This window comes from Anas acuta, chromosome 8 (assembly GCF_963932015.1).
Source record: "Anas acuta chromosome 8, bAnaAcu1.1, whole genome shotgun sequence".
Classification (NCBI taxonomy): Eukaryota; Metazoa; Chordata; class Aves; order Anseriformes; family Anatidae; genus Anas; species Anas acuta.
The window spans coordinates 17,885,228-17,902,633 of NC_088986.1; the positions used below are offsets into that span (position 1 = coordinate 17,885,228).

General features: G+C 37.2%; 1 protein-coding gene across 6 annotated transcripts in view; it reads left to right on the forward strand.

The window, feature by feature from the left end:
- Nucleotides 1-16,880, forward strand: part of PLA2G4A (phospholipase A2 group IVA) — a 118,526-nt gene extending 101,646 nt beyond the window's left edge. For all 6 annotated transcript variants that reach the window (XM_068690664.1, XM_068690663.1, XM_068690661.1 and 3 more), the window contains 6 exons: nucleotides 1,826-1,897; nucleotides 4,086-4,328; nucleotides 9,518-9,702; nucleotides 12,135-12,330; nucleotides 12,513-12,670; nucleotides 14,239-16,880. In XM_068690664.1, the coding sequence (XP_068546765.1) occupies nucleotides 1,826-1,897; nucleotides 4,086-4,328; nucleotides 9,518-9,702; nucleotides 12,135-12,330; nucleotides 12,513-12,670; nucleotides 14,239-14,370 (986 nt within the window). In that variant the 3' untranslated portion in view covers nucleotides 14,371-16,880. The remainder of the gene's footprint in view (nucleotides 1-1,825; nucleotides 1,898-4,085; nucleotides 4,329-9,517; nucleotides 9,703-12,134; nucleotides 12,331-12,512; nucleotides 12,671-14,238) is intronic.
- The last annotated feature ends 526 nt before the right edge of the window (nucleotides 16,881-17,406 follow it).

The window sequence follows — 17,406 nt, forward strand, 5'->3', positions numbered from 1 at the left end:
GTATTAAAAAGTATCTAAAGAAAAATACATGATGACAGGAGCTCTTTTCTTTCTGTAGGTATTCTTATAGTCTTGTATGTAAGTCTAAGAGGGCATAATCCTCTTCAGAAAAAAACAGTAATGGTGGTCATTTGTATTTATTTTTCATTACGGAATTTAACAAAGCTGTATTTTTTTACACTTGATATTACAGTGAATCTCTCTTCAATCTTCTCTTTCAACCTCGTATGCCTGTAAGAAATCAGATTTTATCCTTGAACAAAAACTACAGTTAAACTTGCCATTGCTTTGATACTACATATGATAGAAATTACAGACTAATTGATGTGTGTGCCATCATAGAATAGAATCATAAAATACCCTGAGTTGGAGGGGACGCACAAGGATCACTGAGTCCAACTCCTGGCTCCACACAGGAACACCCAAAAATCAGACCCTGTGTGTGAGAGCACTGTCCAAATGGTCTTCGAGCTCCAGCAGGCTTGGTGCCATGACCACTGCCCTGGGGAGCCTGTCCCAGTGCCTGACCGCCTCTGGGTGCAGAACCTTTTCCTAACACCCAGCCTGACCCTCCCCTGTCCCAGCTCCATGCCGTTCCCTTGGGCCCTGTTGCTGTCCCCAGGGAGCAGAGCTCAGTGCCTGCCCCTCCACTCCCCTTGTGAGCCCAACAGAGACCAACATCTAAACTAGCCTTCTGTGAGAAAAAGTAGATGATTATTTACTTTCACTTTTCCTTGGGAAAAATAATTACTTGATCATACAATCAAGTTCATTCCAATTCAGTTTATTTCAACTGGTTCCAAATTTGAATTAAAGAGATAATTCCTAACATACATTATACAAGGGAACAAAAGGGTTTTATTTTCCAGAGGTCTCTTTGATACAATTTCAGCACTGGACCTCAGCTTACATCTCCAGTTTCTGTAGAATATGAGCTTCCAAGATGAGGCTGCTCATAAAAAATAGAAAATTGAATGTATTTCAAGAAAGACTTTCTTCCATAATTTTAAACTTGGTTAATTACTTTATATGTGGTATAAACAAGACTTCAGCAAAAATAATGTTGTCAGTCCATAATCCATTTTCACTTGGGAGTGGAACGCGTTTCTTTTTCCATACTCATTTTTGACATTGAAATAATTCTCAAGATAGTGGTGAACAGTTCGTAATGACTTTGTGGTTATTTTAGAAACAAAGCTTTAACTCTAACAAAATACATATTTTTGCCAGAGGAGTTCCTTCATTTCTGTTTTTATTTCTTCCACTTCATGTTTTGAGGTAAAAACAATTGTCTCTTCTGCCTTTGTAACTGCACTGGCCTTTATTTTTCAGACATACTTGAGTAACACTTTAACAGCCCTCTTTGCTTTTGTTTTTTCCCTACTATTTTAATGGGTTCATATATGTATGAATGAGGCTGTGTTCTTCTTTTTCAAAAATTAGTATTGAATTAACAGAACTCCTGTTGTCTTTCAAGTTTGCTAGGAGTTATTGAGACAATAAAAACTATAAATTTTATTTAAGGTGAATGCATCAGATACGTGATGAAGTAGCAGGTGGTGTGTACTGCTTTACATTTTCCTTTTGCTTTCTCAGCCTTTTGGCTTATCTTCTTAGTGCAGGAGCTATGCAAAAATTGCAAACTACAGCCAATATATTGTGATCAGATTCTGACTATAGAGATGTCCACAACAGATGAAATCTCTTAGCTGTATTTCCTGTTACGAAAAGTATCAGTTTTATGCCTTATTTTTTAAAAAACTTCTTAGCTATTTTGACAATTAAGTCATAGCAGTTTCAAGTAATTTTTTATTTCTTTCAACAGAAAATATTAGACTAAAGCACCTTGTAAGTAATGACAGTTCAGACAGTGAAGATGAATCACAGCATCCAAAAGGTAAGGAAATCACCACATTTTATTTCATGGTTTACTTTCTTCATCAGCTTTCTTGTAGCGTATTCAAGTTTGTGGATTGTCAAATCCCATTCTTAGTCATATCAAGAGTCCCTTAGAAAAGAAGGTGGTCATTTATACCAATAGTAAAACTTGCCTGCTTAGTACAAGGGTCTTAAAGAAGCCAGTGGCTCAGCAAAATAGAGAAATCTTGAACAAGAGACCTTAGAAGGCCTTGGCTTGGCCTCGTGTCTGCTGCTCAAGTCAATGACAAATTCTCTTGCATGTCTTCAGTCTTGGTATCAGCACAACAAGGCTTCACAGTGCTCTTAGATTTCATGTACATCCAAAAATTAGCCTGTTTGAGTCAGGGATCTCCTGAAGTCCAGCAAGATACTGTGCTCAGAGGCATGTTTGAATTGTTATCAGCACAGCAAACTAGCTCTACCCGTTGTTGTAAGGGTTACTTGTCAAATACTTGAGAATGGTTTACTTTGTGTTTACAGCATTCACAGATGTCTTTTAGCTCCAGTACAAATGACATCTGACACAGGGAATTCCAAGCTGGCACAGTGTTTTAAACAGTGCCCAAATCCAGTTTCCCAAAAGAGGCACAAGCACATGTGGAATACTGGACAGTGGGAAAAAAAAAGACCCTATTTAAAAATTTAGGCACCTGAACCACATACAGGTCTGTGATTTTAGTCAAGTTCTCTATCTCATTCTAATAATGCTTTCTGTATTTTATGATCCTTTTGGAGAATAGTGATTTTCACCTGAAAATTTTGATTATTTTTTGAAAACTAAAGCAAGGACAGGAACGAAGCTCTTCTTTGTAATTTTAGGATCTGCAGGAAGAAAACAAAATTCTGTGAAATGAGACTGTGATTGGGTCATTAGCTCAGCTGAATGATTACTTCTTCACTTCCCCTTATGTGTAAAATAATAGAGAGTGGGTGATACCACATCTTATGTTTATTTGCAGATTTCCTGTTTAAGTACTAGAAGCACTGTAAAAGCCAGCAGCAAGAAACACTACATTTCTTTCAGTTTGTAGCCATAGTGGACAACCTACAAAGCTGATTTGTATGCACTTAGTAATCTTTCCTAATTCTATAGGATACTTTTGTACAGATGTTGGACCTCAAAACCCTGTGGTGTTTGATGTTTGTTTTCTCTCTGTTTATATAAAAAGCCTGAGCCTGCATTATTTTCTTACACAAAACAATCAAAAAAGTCAAGTTATGACAGGTTATGAATGTAAGGTAACACCAGTCCAAGTCATTTTAATGTCTATAGCATCTGTCTAGCTATAGATATCCAAGTTTGGACATTTTATTGTACTCTTTGATTAAAACTTAATATTCATTGTAGTCTATAGTTTTTTTAAATGATATTTTCAGATATTGTAGAATTGCTGTGTGATAGCATTCTTGTTTATACAGATATTACAGAATTTATATTTAGTATCTGCAACTTTATATGTACCCTGTATCTACTGTGGCTGCAAAGAATGCATCTAAGTCTGTGACTGCTTGCAGTAAAGTGAAATACAAATGACCTCTTTTTGAGCAGAGGCCACCCAAAGGTCTTTTTCTAAACCTAAGAGAGTGGGATTTTCCAAGGACAAAGTAGAGGGATGTTTTAAGGAGAATAACGGAATCTGCTTCTGTAAAAGATTCAGAGGACAAACTTCGGCTCCTTAAGGAGAGCTGTTTCTAGCAGTTTGCATTACACCCAAAGGATGGAGGAGGGTGTAATGCACATCAGGATGAATTTAGGTATGCATAGTATGGACTTTCCTGATTCAAGTTTGTTACCTGAGCACAGGAGAGTTTACGTTTTGGCTGTCAGCACAGCTAAAGTTAAATCCTCATTGCCCTTGCCAGACTAACTAAGAACAGTTCAGGTCCTCTAACACAGTCCCAGCATATTTTCCTGATGGACACATCTACACTACTGTACCGCAATGAGAAGTTTCACTGGCCTGTGAAGGTAAGAGGATGATTTCTATTTTCTTAGTAAAATTCTTGCAGCAAAGCTCCTTCGTTTAATCCATAGCTTCTTGAAAGAAGGATATAGTTCTTTGTAATAGGTCCTTTATTTTACTAGACCCTGATTTTACTAGATCTTGGTTTATACTCCACACATTAACAGTCTCACCATTGGTTATTTTCATTTTCCTCTACAGGCACTGAGAATTCTGAGGCAAACCAAGAATATCAGAACAGCAGCCAAGAAAGCTGGGTGCAGCGAATGCTGATGGCTTTGGTGGGTGATAGTGCCCTTTTCAACACCAGGGAAGGGCGTGCTGGAAAAGTGCACAACTTCATGCTGGGATTGAACCTCAACAGCTGCTACCCACTCTCTCCTCTGGCAGACCTTCTAACTCAGGAATCTGTGGAAGAAGATGAACTAGATGCAGCCGTAGCAGGTTAGTTCACAGAAAGCCCATGTTGCTGCATATTTATTGTGAAGCTGTGAGTTCCTCAGTGTGGTAACATTTACTCAAACTGTGAAGTGTATGGTGGCTAGGACAGCAGCTGCACAGAATTAGGAATCATATTTGATCAGTATTTTGAAGATTTCCTGTAGACAGTGTTACTTATACTCTGCTCATTGGAAGCCTATGAATTTCTGAGTATTCTTCTGGCACTGGTGCCTTTCTTTTTTCTTCCTTGGTAGGAAGAACAGAGCACTGAGTTAAGGATGTGACTTTCCCCATAGAAAAGTTATATGGGAAGATGCATACTTTGTGGAGCCTCCACACACAGTTTCTGTGATTCAAGTTGCAATGCTTGGGGTTTATTGTTGACATCCTTCAAGTTGAGGAACTGCAAATCTCCATTCCTTCTATGCTGTCATGTGGCAGCACAGCACTGCCAACCATACCTCATAATAATAACAGTCACTCCAGCCCCTATTTTCTGTTCAGAGGAAACAGATTGTCCTAGTTGGTCATTATGCAATAATAAATACCAGATGTCGTTTAAAAGCTTAAGTAGCAGACAGTCTCTAATGTAGATTTGTTAATGTAACAAATCCCTTTGAGTGGTTGTATAGTAATTTCCATCTGTGCTCCACTTTCTAAATATTTTTACCATCTCAGAGGTGTTTACAACTGGGTAATCTTAATATTTATAGTGCTTCTAAAAGAGGCAGGAAAGCGGGTAATAGATTCATGGTAGGAAAAAATGACAGTTGATGAGAATTTTGCCTAATTAAGATGTGGATAATCTTCAGTATCAACTATCAACTTCCTGGGTCTTAATTTTAGATGAAATAAAATGCAGGTTTGACAGAATGAGCCTGCTCCTCTGATACAATTACTTTTGAGTGCCTATCACCTGAAAATTCTCTGGCTAAAATGTCTGGCAGAAGTTTGATTTAGCTGCAATTTTTAGTGTTTGTTGAAGCCCACACTCATAAACCTGAACTAACAAATCAAATCTAACAGCTGCAAATAGTCACAATGTAGCCAAGGGTAGTAGAAAGACAAAAGAAAAGATGAAATTTCAGTAGTTGATATAAAATTTAATCATTCAGTAGTGTGATAAGTGTATCCACATTTTAATGGTGTTAGTGAATTTTACTAGTGAATATGTAAGAACCTAGGAGTCCAGAGGAGTAAATAGAAAGGAAACTTTGGAATAAATTTGAAATATTGTGTATTAGCAAGGCACTGGCTGCATTTAAGCATTGCATATTTATTCCTATATTTATTCCTATCAGTGAGAATTTAGCTAGCAGTTTGAATACAGTGAGAAGTCTCAATTGCTTTAGAACTTTTTTTTTTTTTTTTTTTTTTTTTTTTTTATCAACAGGCCCCAAAGGGAGAAGTAAGTGAATCAGAAAGGATATCCCTGGAGGTCTTTAAAAGACGTTTAGATGTAGAGCTTAGGGATATGGTTTAGTGGGGACTGTTAGTGTTAGGTCAGAGGCTGGACTCGATGATCTTGAGGTCTCTTCCAACCTAGAAATTCTGTGATTCTGTGATATAAATAATGCTTTACATATCCAGTTGTCTCAAACCTTTCACAGACGTTCTGAGTCGGACTGTGGAGAATGAACTGTGATAGGCATAAACCGATCCTACAGGCATTATGGAGGGCAGAATTTAGGCTCTGGAGTACCCTGAAGAGATCCCAGCTGCTTGATCTGAAAGTAAAAATCTTTTAGGAAGTGAAACAGGTACAACCAGGCAGTAGTGTAGAAATGGGATCACATGCTCAGTGTTCCCAGCATGCACATACCTGGTGGTATTGTTCTCCAACAAACCCATGGCATTTAAATATTTCCCTTTTCCCAGGAGTACAAATCATACCTGAGTTTTAGGACGTCTGCATGGGTGTGCTGTCTGCTTAGAAGGGAACATTCTTACAGCCCCAGGTTCTGTTCATACAGCAATCAGTGGGATTACTGCTGCTTACTTCAGTGGACCAGCATCTAACTCCTTCCAGTGCAGGAGCAGAGAGTATATATACAAAAACTGCTTTTGCAGTAGAAGTGTGAGATCATTAAGGGCTTTAAGTCAGTGAAAATGCCAACTTAGTTCCTATATTTGAACTATACTGTGATTTTATCGTCTTTTTATCGTGTACCGTAGTTTGGTAATTCTAGCTTTTTAGTGCTTACATTCCTGGTTTATATGCTCAAAATAGTTGGCATCGTTCTGCTGTGGATTCAGTTTTTGCTGAGCATTTTCTTAATTGATCTCAAATATGCTTTAAAACTTTACACCTCATGAATAGTTTAACTGTGAACTTGGAGTTGTTTTGTTTCTGTGCCTTAGTATTACAACACACCAAAATTGCTTGAGAAAATGCCAAGTGAATAACAATAAGGAAAAAAATAACTCAATCTCTGCTTCCTTACTTCAGTATTTATGGAAACTGTTATAGTAAATGCACGTCAGTAGCAAATGCCCTCTTCATCTCTCTTACTTTCGTTGAAGCTACCGTCTGTGACAAAGGTTGGCCTCCGGAACATTCTCTTTCTTTTATTTCTAAACCATTCTTAATACCCGTTTGTGTATCCAATTACTGCAAATGAGATAGGCATGCTGTGCTGGTTTCACACAGAGCTATACTCCCAAACATGTTGTGCTTCTCTCAGCTGGTAGTTTGGGCTGAAAGCTTCTTGTAATATGGATGCATCTTTTATAAAAGCAGTCTGCATGAGCTGAAAATTAATGTCGCAGGCTCTCAAAGCATAAATACTCCTTTCAGTCTTCACACTGCTTGATGAATAATAATGGGTTGGTTGAGCAGGGCTACTAGAGTATGTAGAGTGATTGTCCTGGAATCATGTGTTGTAAAATGTAAAAAGAAGAAAGGCTTCTTATTCAGCTCTTCAGAATAACTACAGCACAGGGCATAAAGTAGACAAGGCTTCTTTTAGCACCAGGGACTCACATTGTACATTACACATCTCCCACGGCAATTGCAGCCTCACCTGCAGTGCCCTGACCTGTGGCTCAGTCTGGCTGCTTACCTTATCTCACAGGGTTGGTGTGTGCTGCTTCTGGCCTCCGTCTCCATTGTTTGAATCAAATCAAACTCCATGCCGAGCCTGCCTTGAAATTCGTGTCATTAAGATAAATAAATAGGCACTGGATAACGTTCATTGCTTTTGTAATTCTGGCCCAGTAACAGAGACATAAGTTACATTTAATTTTATTCTCAGTTCAGCAATTACAAGTAGACTGCTGAAAGGAATTATAACCAAAAAAAAAAAAAAAAGCAAAAATCTTAAGTTGAATTTCTCCTGTAATTACAGGAGTCCATGACTAATAAAAAAAAATATATGTGGTAATTATAAATTTATTGATGATATTACAGTGGTTTAGCATTTAAAATATCTTAATCTGGATGGTACAAGTTTTGTTTAAAAGATAATTGATGACTTGATTTTGGCTTCAAATTCAGATTTTGTGAAGTGAACTAAGAGTAAGCTAAAAAGATGTTTTTGTAATTTTTAGGAATTCTATTGAGAATAAGGTTTTAAAATAAACTATAAATTGTGTTTGAAATATTGCCTTTAAAGAAGGAAGGGGGAAACAAAACTATTTTAGTTATCTTAAAAGTATCTGTAGTAGGTGTATGTTTATAACAGTGGGTTTTGAATTATAGTGAATTTGATAAACACTAATATATTTTCACTGATTTATGGCAATTCATGGCTATTAAATATATCTAACTCTAAAATAAGAAGAAAATAAGGTAACAATGCCAAGTATTTTGAGCATATAAACCAGGAATTCTAAAATAAGCTCTCACTCAGCTCTTTAACACTAGGCAGTCATTTAAAAGTGTTTTCTCTCATGGAAATCAGTGCAAATATTAGGAAATAGGTGGATCATTTCTCATCAAAGTGATGTTTGGTAAAAAATAATAACAGAAATAAAAATTAAAAAATACGTGATCTAAGAATTTTTGCTGCTCATAACTGTACATTTTTCTCATGCATCCTGAAATGAAGAAGGAAAGCTGTTGTAATGAAATAGAATTTTAATCGATTTTGATGGATTTTATTCACATTGCTCATACTTTCAGATGACTTTTATTGCCAATAGTTTGGTGTTAGGAAATTTAATTATACAGGAAATAGTTACAGTGTTCTGTTCATCATTGCTTAGATTACACTGCCCTCTACAGATATAATCATTAGTTTTTAATCAAATGGCCAAAACACGCATTAGAAATAGTTTTAAAATCTAGAGCAAGAAAAGACTGTCAGGAGCAAAGTAGTTAAACTACTGCAGGGGTAGTTTAGCAGTATCCAGGGACTTGGATAAGTGCAAAGATTGCTTGTTCTTTCCTGAGTTGCATTCAGGGAATGTTGGAATTGAAGAGAAAACATCTTATTTTGCCCTCAGTTTGGTCATTAGGGATAGAAGACTATTTTATACAATACCATGGCAGTAAGTAGCTAATTCTGTTCAGTGCTTAAATTTCGTATACTAATATGAGTTCTCACTTCTTTTTGTTCCTAGTATAGTAATAAATATGAAGTCATGAGGTTTGCAGTACATTGAAAAGCAAGTTGTTTGACTTGTTAGTCTTAATTTTAATGGTCAGAAACAAAGACGAGCAGCAAGCAGGAGCAGAGCCACTTCATAGCTTTGTGGGCAAATTCTAGTTACTTGGGTGAACACGATCTGGGAAGGACAGAAGGTTTGGGAGGAAACCTGGAGGAGAAGGTTGGGCAGGGAGTGTAGGACCAGAGATGTATGTTAGGAATCTGTCTCAACGTCCTGTAAAGACTTTCCTTTGTGTCTTGGGGTTGTTAGGGTTGAAGGGATAAAGCTGGGAATGCAAGGGTCAAACCTGGGCATCTGTCCCCATCCATTATGCTTTGAGCCATCTCTGCTTCTGCCTTGGGACAGGCTGTTGGTGTGCATGGCCTACTGAGGTCCCTGCCAGCCCTGTTTTGTTTCTCCTTCTCCAGTTGTTAAGATGAGAATTAAGGTTATACATATGTTCATGGTATGTGTAGCTGGAACACCAAAGATTAGATTCTGTGGAATGTTCAGTACTTGGGGAAATACTAGAAACCCCATCAAAATTGCAGTTCTTAATTGGTGTTTTCCTGTATTGTTTTGTTTTTATTTGTTCTACATAGATCCCGATGAGTTTGAGAGGATATATGAACCACTAGATGTGAAGAGCAAAAAGATTCATATCGTGGACAGCGGGCTTACATTTAACCTGCCGTATCCACTTATCTTAAGACCTCAAAGAGGGGTTGATCTCATCATCTCTTTTGATTTTTCAGCAAGACCAAGTGATTCCAGCCCTCCCTTCAAAGTAAGTAAGGCAGGCCATTCCTTTCCTTGTGTTAATAAATTTATTTTGACTCTTTCTTCCAGTTTGTTTCTTTCAGTTGGGTTGGCTGCACATTTCATGGTTCCAAAAGGCCATAGTGCCCATCTACAGCATTGGAGCAACTTGTTTCCACATCAAGGCAGAATATTGCGCTCTGCCTTAGTTTCTATATGTGTGACTCACATGATGCAACCGACACAAAGTAGACAAATACGGTTTTGGTTTCTGTAAATCATTGTTTGAAGAAGTAGCTATGTTGCTTTTTATGAAAGTCTTGCCTTCACATTGAACTGCAGAATGTTATGTCAATGGGAAATAATTAAATTTACTGTTGTGCTAGCACTCTAGCTCTGTACAACCATTCTCAGTGATGCAAATGAATGGTTTTCTGTCATCATCTTGTAGAAATGTGTTTTCAGTCTGGTATTGCTAAATATTTAACATTTTGAAAGTGGGACTAACTGTTCATTTTCATGTCTCTAGGATAATCCCAGTACTGGTTTAAGTATAATTCCTAAGACCAGTCATGCAAGAGCAAAACAACTACAGAAAAATACAGATTAAATTACCTGCTTACTTTCTGTAGCAAGTGTCGAAAGCATAGCTGTCTGTCTGTGCAACCTGTACAAGTTCTGCATCCAGACAGCTCTAGTTGGTCAGAAAAGGTTAATATTGGATGATTTGGTAGCTGACATAGAAACAGTAACCCTTAAAATGTCTGTTGAGAGGGTCTTAAAGAAGAGGCAACACTTACTGGAAACCCAAGTGAATTTTTAAAAAGAACTTTTATACCTGTTTGTGAAACACCTGGCATTCTTTGTAAAAGTGCTTTATAGACAAATTTCAATTAGAACATGGGAAAAACATTTTTTTCCTTCTTACTACCAAAGGACAAGAGCTCACAGCAACAGTGAAAATAACACCAAAATGAACTCTAGATCATTGTTGTCAAACGCAGAGAAAAACAAGCCTCAGATGACTAGAAAGGAGTAACCTCTGTAATCTCTGGGTCTTGTGGGGGCCACCTGGAAGAGTAGAGCACTGAGAGGAATTGGAGCAGTGCCTTTCATCTTTTAATTGATTCAATCCCACAGTCTACTTTCTTCCTTTAAGTTTCTATTCATTTAAGAATTTCTCTCCTTTTTTGTTGGGACTATTTCCCCTGTCTGCTAGATTTACTGATGCAGTGCCATCATCTCCCCTGAAATGCTTCTTGCCACCCATTTTTTATGTTCAGCACATGGAGTCTGTGTAAAAAGCTGTTTATAGTTGTCTCTATTAGTTTGCCTAGGCATTCAACTTTCTGTTTCCAGCAGTTGCAATTTTCTGCGCCATTTTGGTGAACATACCATAACATGGAGCGATTGGTTGGAGTATCAGGATGTCATCCTGAAAGTTTTTCTATAAACTGTAATTTTTAAAATGCAAAGTCATTTTACGCAAGAAAAGACAACGGGAAAATTAAATAATGCCTTAGGTTTTCGTGAAGCTGCTGGTGAAGGGAATGGTTCATTTGTTTCTGATGTACAAGTATGTGTATAATAAAAAGAGTGACGTACCTCCACTTAATACACAGCTATAGTCCACAGGCAGAGGTTGTATGGTGATGGCCTAAAGGACAGAAACCAGTTTTGTTTACTGACTCTGCAATCCCATTGGCTCTGCTTGCATTACAAAGAGTAAATGTCAGTTCAAGAGTTGGGTCTGTTGTATCTATGGTTGCACTCTAATATACCTTTATTACTCCAACACGTAGGAAAATCAGCCAGCTGAAGTTGATAACTCGACTCTTGTTTTATCATTTTACACCCACTGTCTTTTAATCTCTTGTGTATCCACAACAGTTGCCCCAATTTCATTCAAAACAAAGATTAAATACGTTGACCTTCCCTCCCCTTCCTCTCACACACCCTCATTACATCCTTTTGAGTCATTATTTACAAATTATTTTGTTTACTCAATTGTCACGAGGAAAAAGAAGACTTTTCCTAACTTACTTCTTTGCTTAGCATGCTTTCAAATGTTCTTCTGCGCTGTGATGTGACTGCAAACCTAACAACACGTGGATCGGTGTTTATTAACCCTCACTCGTTTCCATAGCACTGATACTCAGTTTGCAAGTAAAATTACAGATGGTTTTTTCTAGCTGTCAGCTCTGTAAATTCACCCAAAGATTTATATGACAGACCAACTCTTTCCTTCCTGTGAATCATCACAGGTGATGAAGATTGGGCAGGCTGAATGAGTTGCTCAGTTACTAGACTGGGTCTCTTGTCCAAAGATGGACTTGATCAGTCCTTCTGTGCTAAAGAAGTGTGAGATAATAAAACTGCTTCTAGTGCGGATACCTGTATCCATCTAGAGAAAATCCCTTTTTGCTGTGAGTGCTTATATATATCGTGTTATCTTTTCAGGAAATTTTGCTTGCTGAAAAATGGGCCAAAATGAACAAGCTTCCTTTTCCAAAAATAGATCCAAATGTATTTGATCGAGAGGGCTTGAAGGAGTGCTATGTTTTTAAACCAAAGGATACCTCTTCAGAGAAAGACTGCCCTACTATAATCCATTTTGTTTTGGCAAACATCAACTTCCGGAAGTATAAAGCTCCAGGTGAGCAAGTAGTTTTGGATGCTGAATCTAGGTGTTCCTTTGAAGTTTTATAATGATGTAGTGTTTATAGACTACAAATGCTTTGTCCCTGAAATGACTCTTAAGTCTATCTGTAGTAGTTAGGGATTTAAAAAAAAAAAAAAAGTTGGTAAGTTTTAGTTGTGTTTTTGTTTTGTATGCAGGTGTTCCAAGAGAGACACCAGAAGAGAAGGATTTTGCAGACTTTGACATTTTTGATGATCCAAATACACCATTCTCTACTTTCAACTTCCAGTATCCCAACGTTGCTTTCAAGAGGCTTCATGATCTAATGGAGTTCAACACCCTCAATAATATAGATGTATGTATGCCAGCGTGGAAGGGGCTTAAAGGGTCTAGACCGTTAAAGGGGAAAGTAGGTAAACCCCGGGGTCTGCCATCCTAAAGGTACAGAAGTTTACTTCAGTGTTTGCCTAATTATTTTGGCATATAAAGTGCTTCCTGCATTTAGTTGTGCCCGTTGTTATTTTGAAAATTGAGCTAGATCAAAGCCCATTATAGTCAGTGGAAAAAATCTGCTTTATTTTAATGAGAGATGGAGTAAACTCAAGGTAGGTTCTTTATGAACTTGTGTATAAGCATGCTGATTATGGGTGCGCAGACAAACTGTGTGATGGTTGGACCAGATGATCCTGAAGGTCTTTTCCAGCCTTAATGATTCTATGATTCTATAGACAACTTGCATCCTTCTGGCCTGGGAAAGGAAGTAGAGAATCCAGTTACTGGAAGTAACCCAGTGACTGGACTTACCGGAAGAAAGTTGGATGAGGTGCTCAGTAACAATTGGGTGAAGAGAATTTGGTCTTTCACTTGACCTCCATTTAGTACCTAAATATCAGTTTTGTAGTAAGCATAACTATATATGATCCTCTGTCAATAATATGTGAGGCTGCTGGAAAGGGCCAGGGGGTATTTTCCAGAAGATAAAAATTATAGATATTTTCAGGACCAAGAAGATTGACTTAATATGGTTGACTGTCTTCCAAATAGAACTATTGGAGTATGGTCTGTGTGCTTTCCATAATGGTTGACCCTGTGCTTGTTAGGATCCACTCCCATTCCTGCTCTGTTCTACTGCCATTTCTGTGTTGTTTTTGTCATTTTCGCATCAAAAGCCCTGCAAGGTAACTGAGCAAATGTGACTGCAGAGGATGTAGGATTTTATGGTCAGGTTTTTATACTCAGGCCTTTATGTATGATGATGATTTTCTAAGTTAAAAAAAAAAAAAAAAAAAAAAAAAAGAACTTATTTTGTGAAGATCTGTGGAAATTTTCTTCTCAGCTAACTCTATGGTATTTAATTATACTTTCTAACTGATACTAGTAGTAACACAGGGCTGTGATTGGTAACCCTTTTCTCACAGTATCTGCAGAGTGGCTTTCCATATTCACAGGTGTAAATCATCATCCCAGATAAAGAAAGGATTTATGTTTTTTTTTTTTTTCAATGTAGTGAGCAAATCGTGTTGCTTTGGGACCAAGGAAGTGAAAGTGGGGATTTAATGTTTCAATATAGTCATGATTTCATATGCCCTTTAAGTATGTATTTTTGCGTTGTTTTGATTTACCCTTCAGTGTTGTGCAGGGACTCATTTGAGATGGTTCATTTAGTATGTTCCTGTGTGACTTGTTTGATGTTGGTGATAGATACCCTGTCATACCTATTAACTACATCTAAATAACTGTTTTATACAATAAAACAAATAGAATTCATAGTGATACTCAGCAATCACTTTGTTCAGAGGATGGAGTGGAGATGAAATTAGGAGCAACAGGTGTTAAGATCTGAAGGGGTCTTTTCTTTCAGTTAATATATTATTAAAACTTAGTTAACTTTCCCAGAGTGACACATTTTAAATTGTTTTCCAGGTGATCAAGCAGGCTATGATGGAAAGCATTGAATACAGAAAGGAGAATCCGTCTCGCTGTTCTGTGTCACTTAGCAGTGTCGAAGCAAGGAGATTCTTTAATAAGAACAATCTTAACAACAATCATACGTAGAAGATGTGTCACAGGTCCTATTCCTTCAAGAAGCTGATTCTATCTTTATAACTGGAGTTGTAAAGACATTTAAGAGCATCACTACTCTTGAAAAGGGCTGTGCAAAGGTCCTGAAAACCTTTTCTTGTGAATCTTCAATATTATTTTGTATTTCTTTTTTTTAAAAAACATTGAAAACATTTCAGTATATTGATATCCTTAGTTTAAAAACTGTGTAATTAGATTATTTTGGCTATAAAGTCACTGACTTCAGTGTCTTTTTTTTTTTCTTCTTTTTTCTTACAAAATTGTAAACACTGGTTTCTTTTAGTGGGACAATTGTCTTATATTTAATTGATGTAAACTGGGCATATCTTGAAATGTAACACAGAATGAAACACAATAGAATAAATCTTTAATAGCAGAGATGATATAGGTATATACCTGGCCTCAGGCCCAGATTCCTCTCTGCTTTACATGAATGAGAAGATTGTCTTCAAATTTAGTTTGAAAAATTGATAAAAGCTGACTATTACTGCTAGTCAGTAGCAGCTACCTTGTATATTAAGTTGCTTGTCTGCTTACGAGCACTGTTGCTTGCTTGCTACACTATTGATTTCTTAGACTGGAAGGTGTTTTGCTTGCCAGTAACTGTTGGCTATGTTGGCCCAACCAAAACTCCATCATCAAGCTTGTGTTTCACCTTTTAATTTTCTTCTGTGAGTGGTGGCTCTTAAACAACACTTTGTAACAAATGGCTGTCAAAGAAATGGGCTCTGTACATCTTTGATATGATCAGTAGGATCCTCAGCTGGTTGTTAATGTGAGGAAAGCTGTTGTTGTTGATACTAAGAAGGATCTGGTATTGAATCTCAGAATCACACATATTTTCACAAAAATTGAAGTCCACTGTACCGTTGTTTAAGAATATATACATCCACTCAGCAAAAAATCCAGCCTCTTGCATTTTCTGTTTCTCTTTTGTTCCACGAAATTACATTGCTTGAGTTTTAGCTAGTAGCACCTGTGTGTTAAGTGGTTAAGTTCACATATTTCTGCCCCAAATGTTTCCAGGTAAATTAAACATGATTTTGCATTTGATTATGATTAAAAGCAATACATTTCTGCAAAGGGACAGTGGCAATATTTACAGTGGATAAATAAATTGTTCCCGTGTAAGAATGTGAAGTAGTTCATCTGTTAAGGGCTATATTTAAAGTCTATTTTTAGTACTTTGAATAGCAAAAGACTGCAAATAAACATAGATTATTTTAGTACCATCTGAAAACATGATTAAAATCTTCATATTAGGTAACTGTGCAAATGCATAGGAAAGGGTAGTCACACCTCCAAACACTTCCAGCCTCCTTTGGAATAATGTCATCAGCAAGTGTGAAACAAACAAAAGGAACTGACAGGGCCACCAGGTGACACACATCAGCACTGCCTGCATACCAGATCTGAGAGCTGCAAAGTTTAGGACGCTTGGTCTGATGGGTTTCACTTAGAACAGCAACAACCAAACAACCAAAAACCCCTATGGGATTAACTCTCAGTGGGTGCACCCGGTAGTCCCAGCAATTTTTTGCTACCTGCTTTCTTGTGGGGTTTGGAGAAGGTGGCAGGGGCTGAGCAGTTTGGTTGAAGGTGAGTTTAACTGTCTGGGAGAGTTAATGGACATGTGAAGGTACTTGTAGAGGTGAGAAGGTGGCCCTGTGTGCTGCTTGGCCAGAAGCAGGTTGAGAACAGCACTCCTTTCTCTAGGAATTGCATTGTGGTGAAAACAGAAGGTGTAGGTGGGATTGTTCACAGTAGCGCAGTCAGATGGTATGGGTGTTTCTTTGCAAGAACTGTAAATGAAATTTTGCTCTCTGTATTTCAGTTGACATTACTGGGGTTCATATTTAACTCCCTTACCTTTATGATAGGGCTTTCAGGATTCTGGCAGGCACAGAGATAATTGTCACAAGGGTATCATTTTGTGTAAAGACTACCCAAAGCATATCTGATCTTGTTTGATAATTTTGCGACAACATAACTTTACTATAACTGCTCCTTTATCCAAGTTTATTGCTAATTCAGTGACTGTTCATCTTATTGTGAATAATTGAGCTATTTTTAATTGCTAAAATCTGTAAGCCCAGAGGAAGGGAAGTAATTGTAATGTATAATAGATGCTGCATCATCCCTCCTTAAATCTACATGCAATGCTAGGTAATTAATTAAATTTTCTGTATTGATTAATAGGTTTTATTTCTGTTTGATGTAATGCATGTTTGAAATCAAGAGAGAAAATAAAAATAACTTATCTTAGTGCTGCATAACTTAAACATTTTTCAGTAAATTTTGGAATACAGGAAGAAACTGGTACTGCTATTGAAATATTTTCTTTATATTTTCCCCTTTTTGGTAATGATGTAAGGTTTGTATTTTGTAAGATGCACCTTCTCTGTTTTATAGAAGTTTTATCATACTTTACACAGTTTATAATATTACAGTGTTATCAAACAATAAAAAAAATATATTTGGCACCTACTGTTTTCAGTTTATTTTCATCATTTACATGATATTTTCACTTTTTTTTTGGTGAAGGGTTGTGGAACATCTTTGTGGTGTATGTGGAACCTGGTGGAGCAGCTCTTATGCAGGGAATTCAGGGCTTTCCTTGTTAGTCTTTCTTTCTAGTTTAAATGTTACAAATGCAACTTCTTTGAGCAGCCCAATGTGTGCTGATCATGCGTCAATCCATTTCAATCCCTGCTGTTGTATTTGGGCTTGAATGCTGGGTTTTTACTATCTTTAATCTCAGAGTTCTTAAAAAGCAGGTAAAAGTTCCTCAAACCTGTTTGGGTCAAATAGCTTTTGGCTTGTTGCTTCCTTTTGCTGAAAACTCAGCACAGTCTGTCATCTGCAGGTTCTTCAGAAATGCAAGGTCATCACTGTGATGAGAGATGCGTAAATACTCCCCATTGCTCTTTGGCAAGTAAGGCTAGGAGTTAGCTATGACCAGTAGATCTCCAAATAAAATAGTAGAGGAGTCAAAAGCTTTAGGTCTAA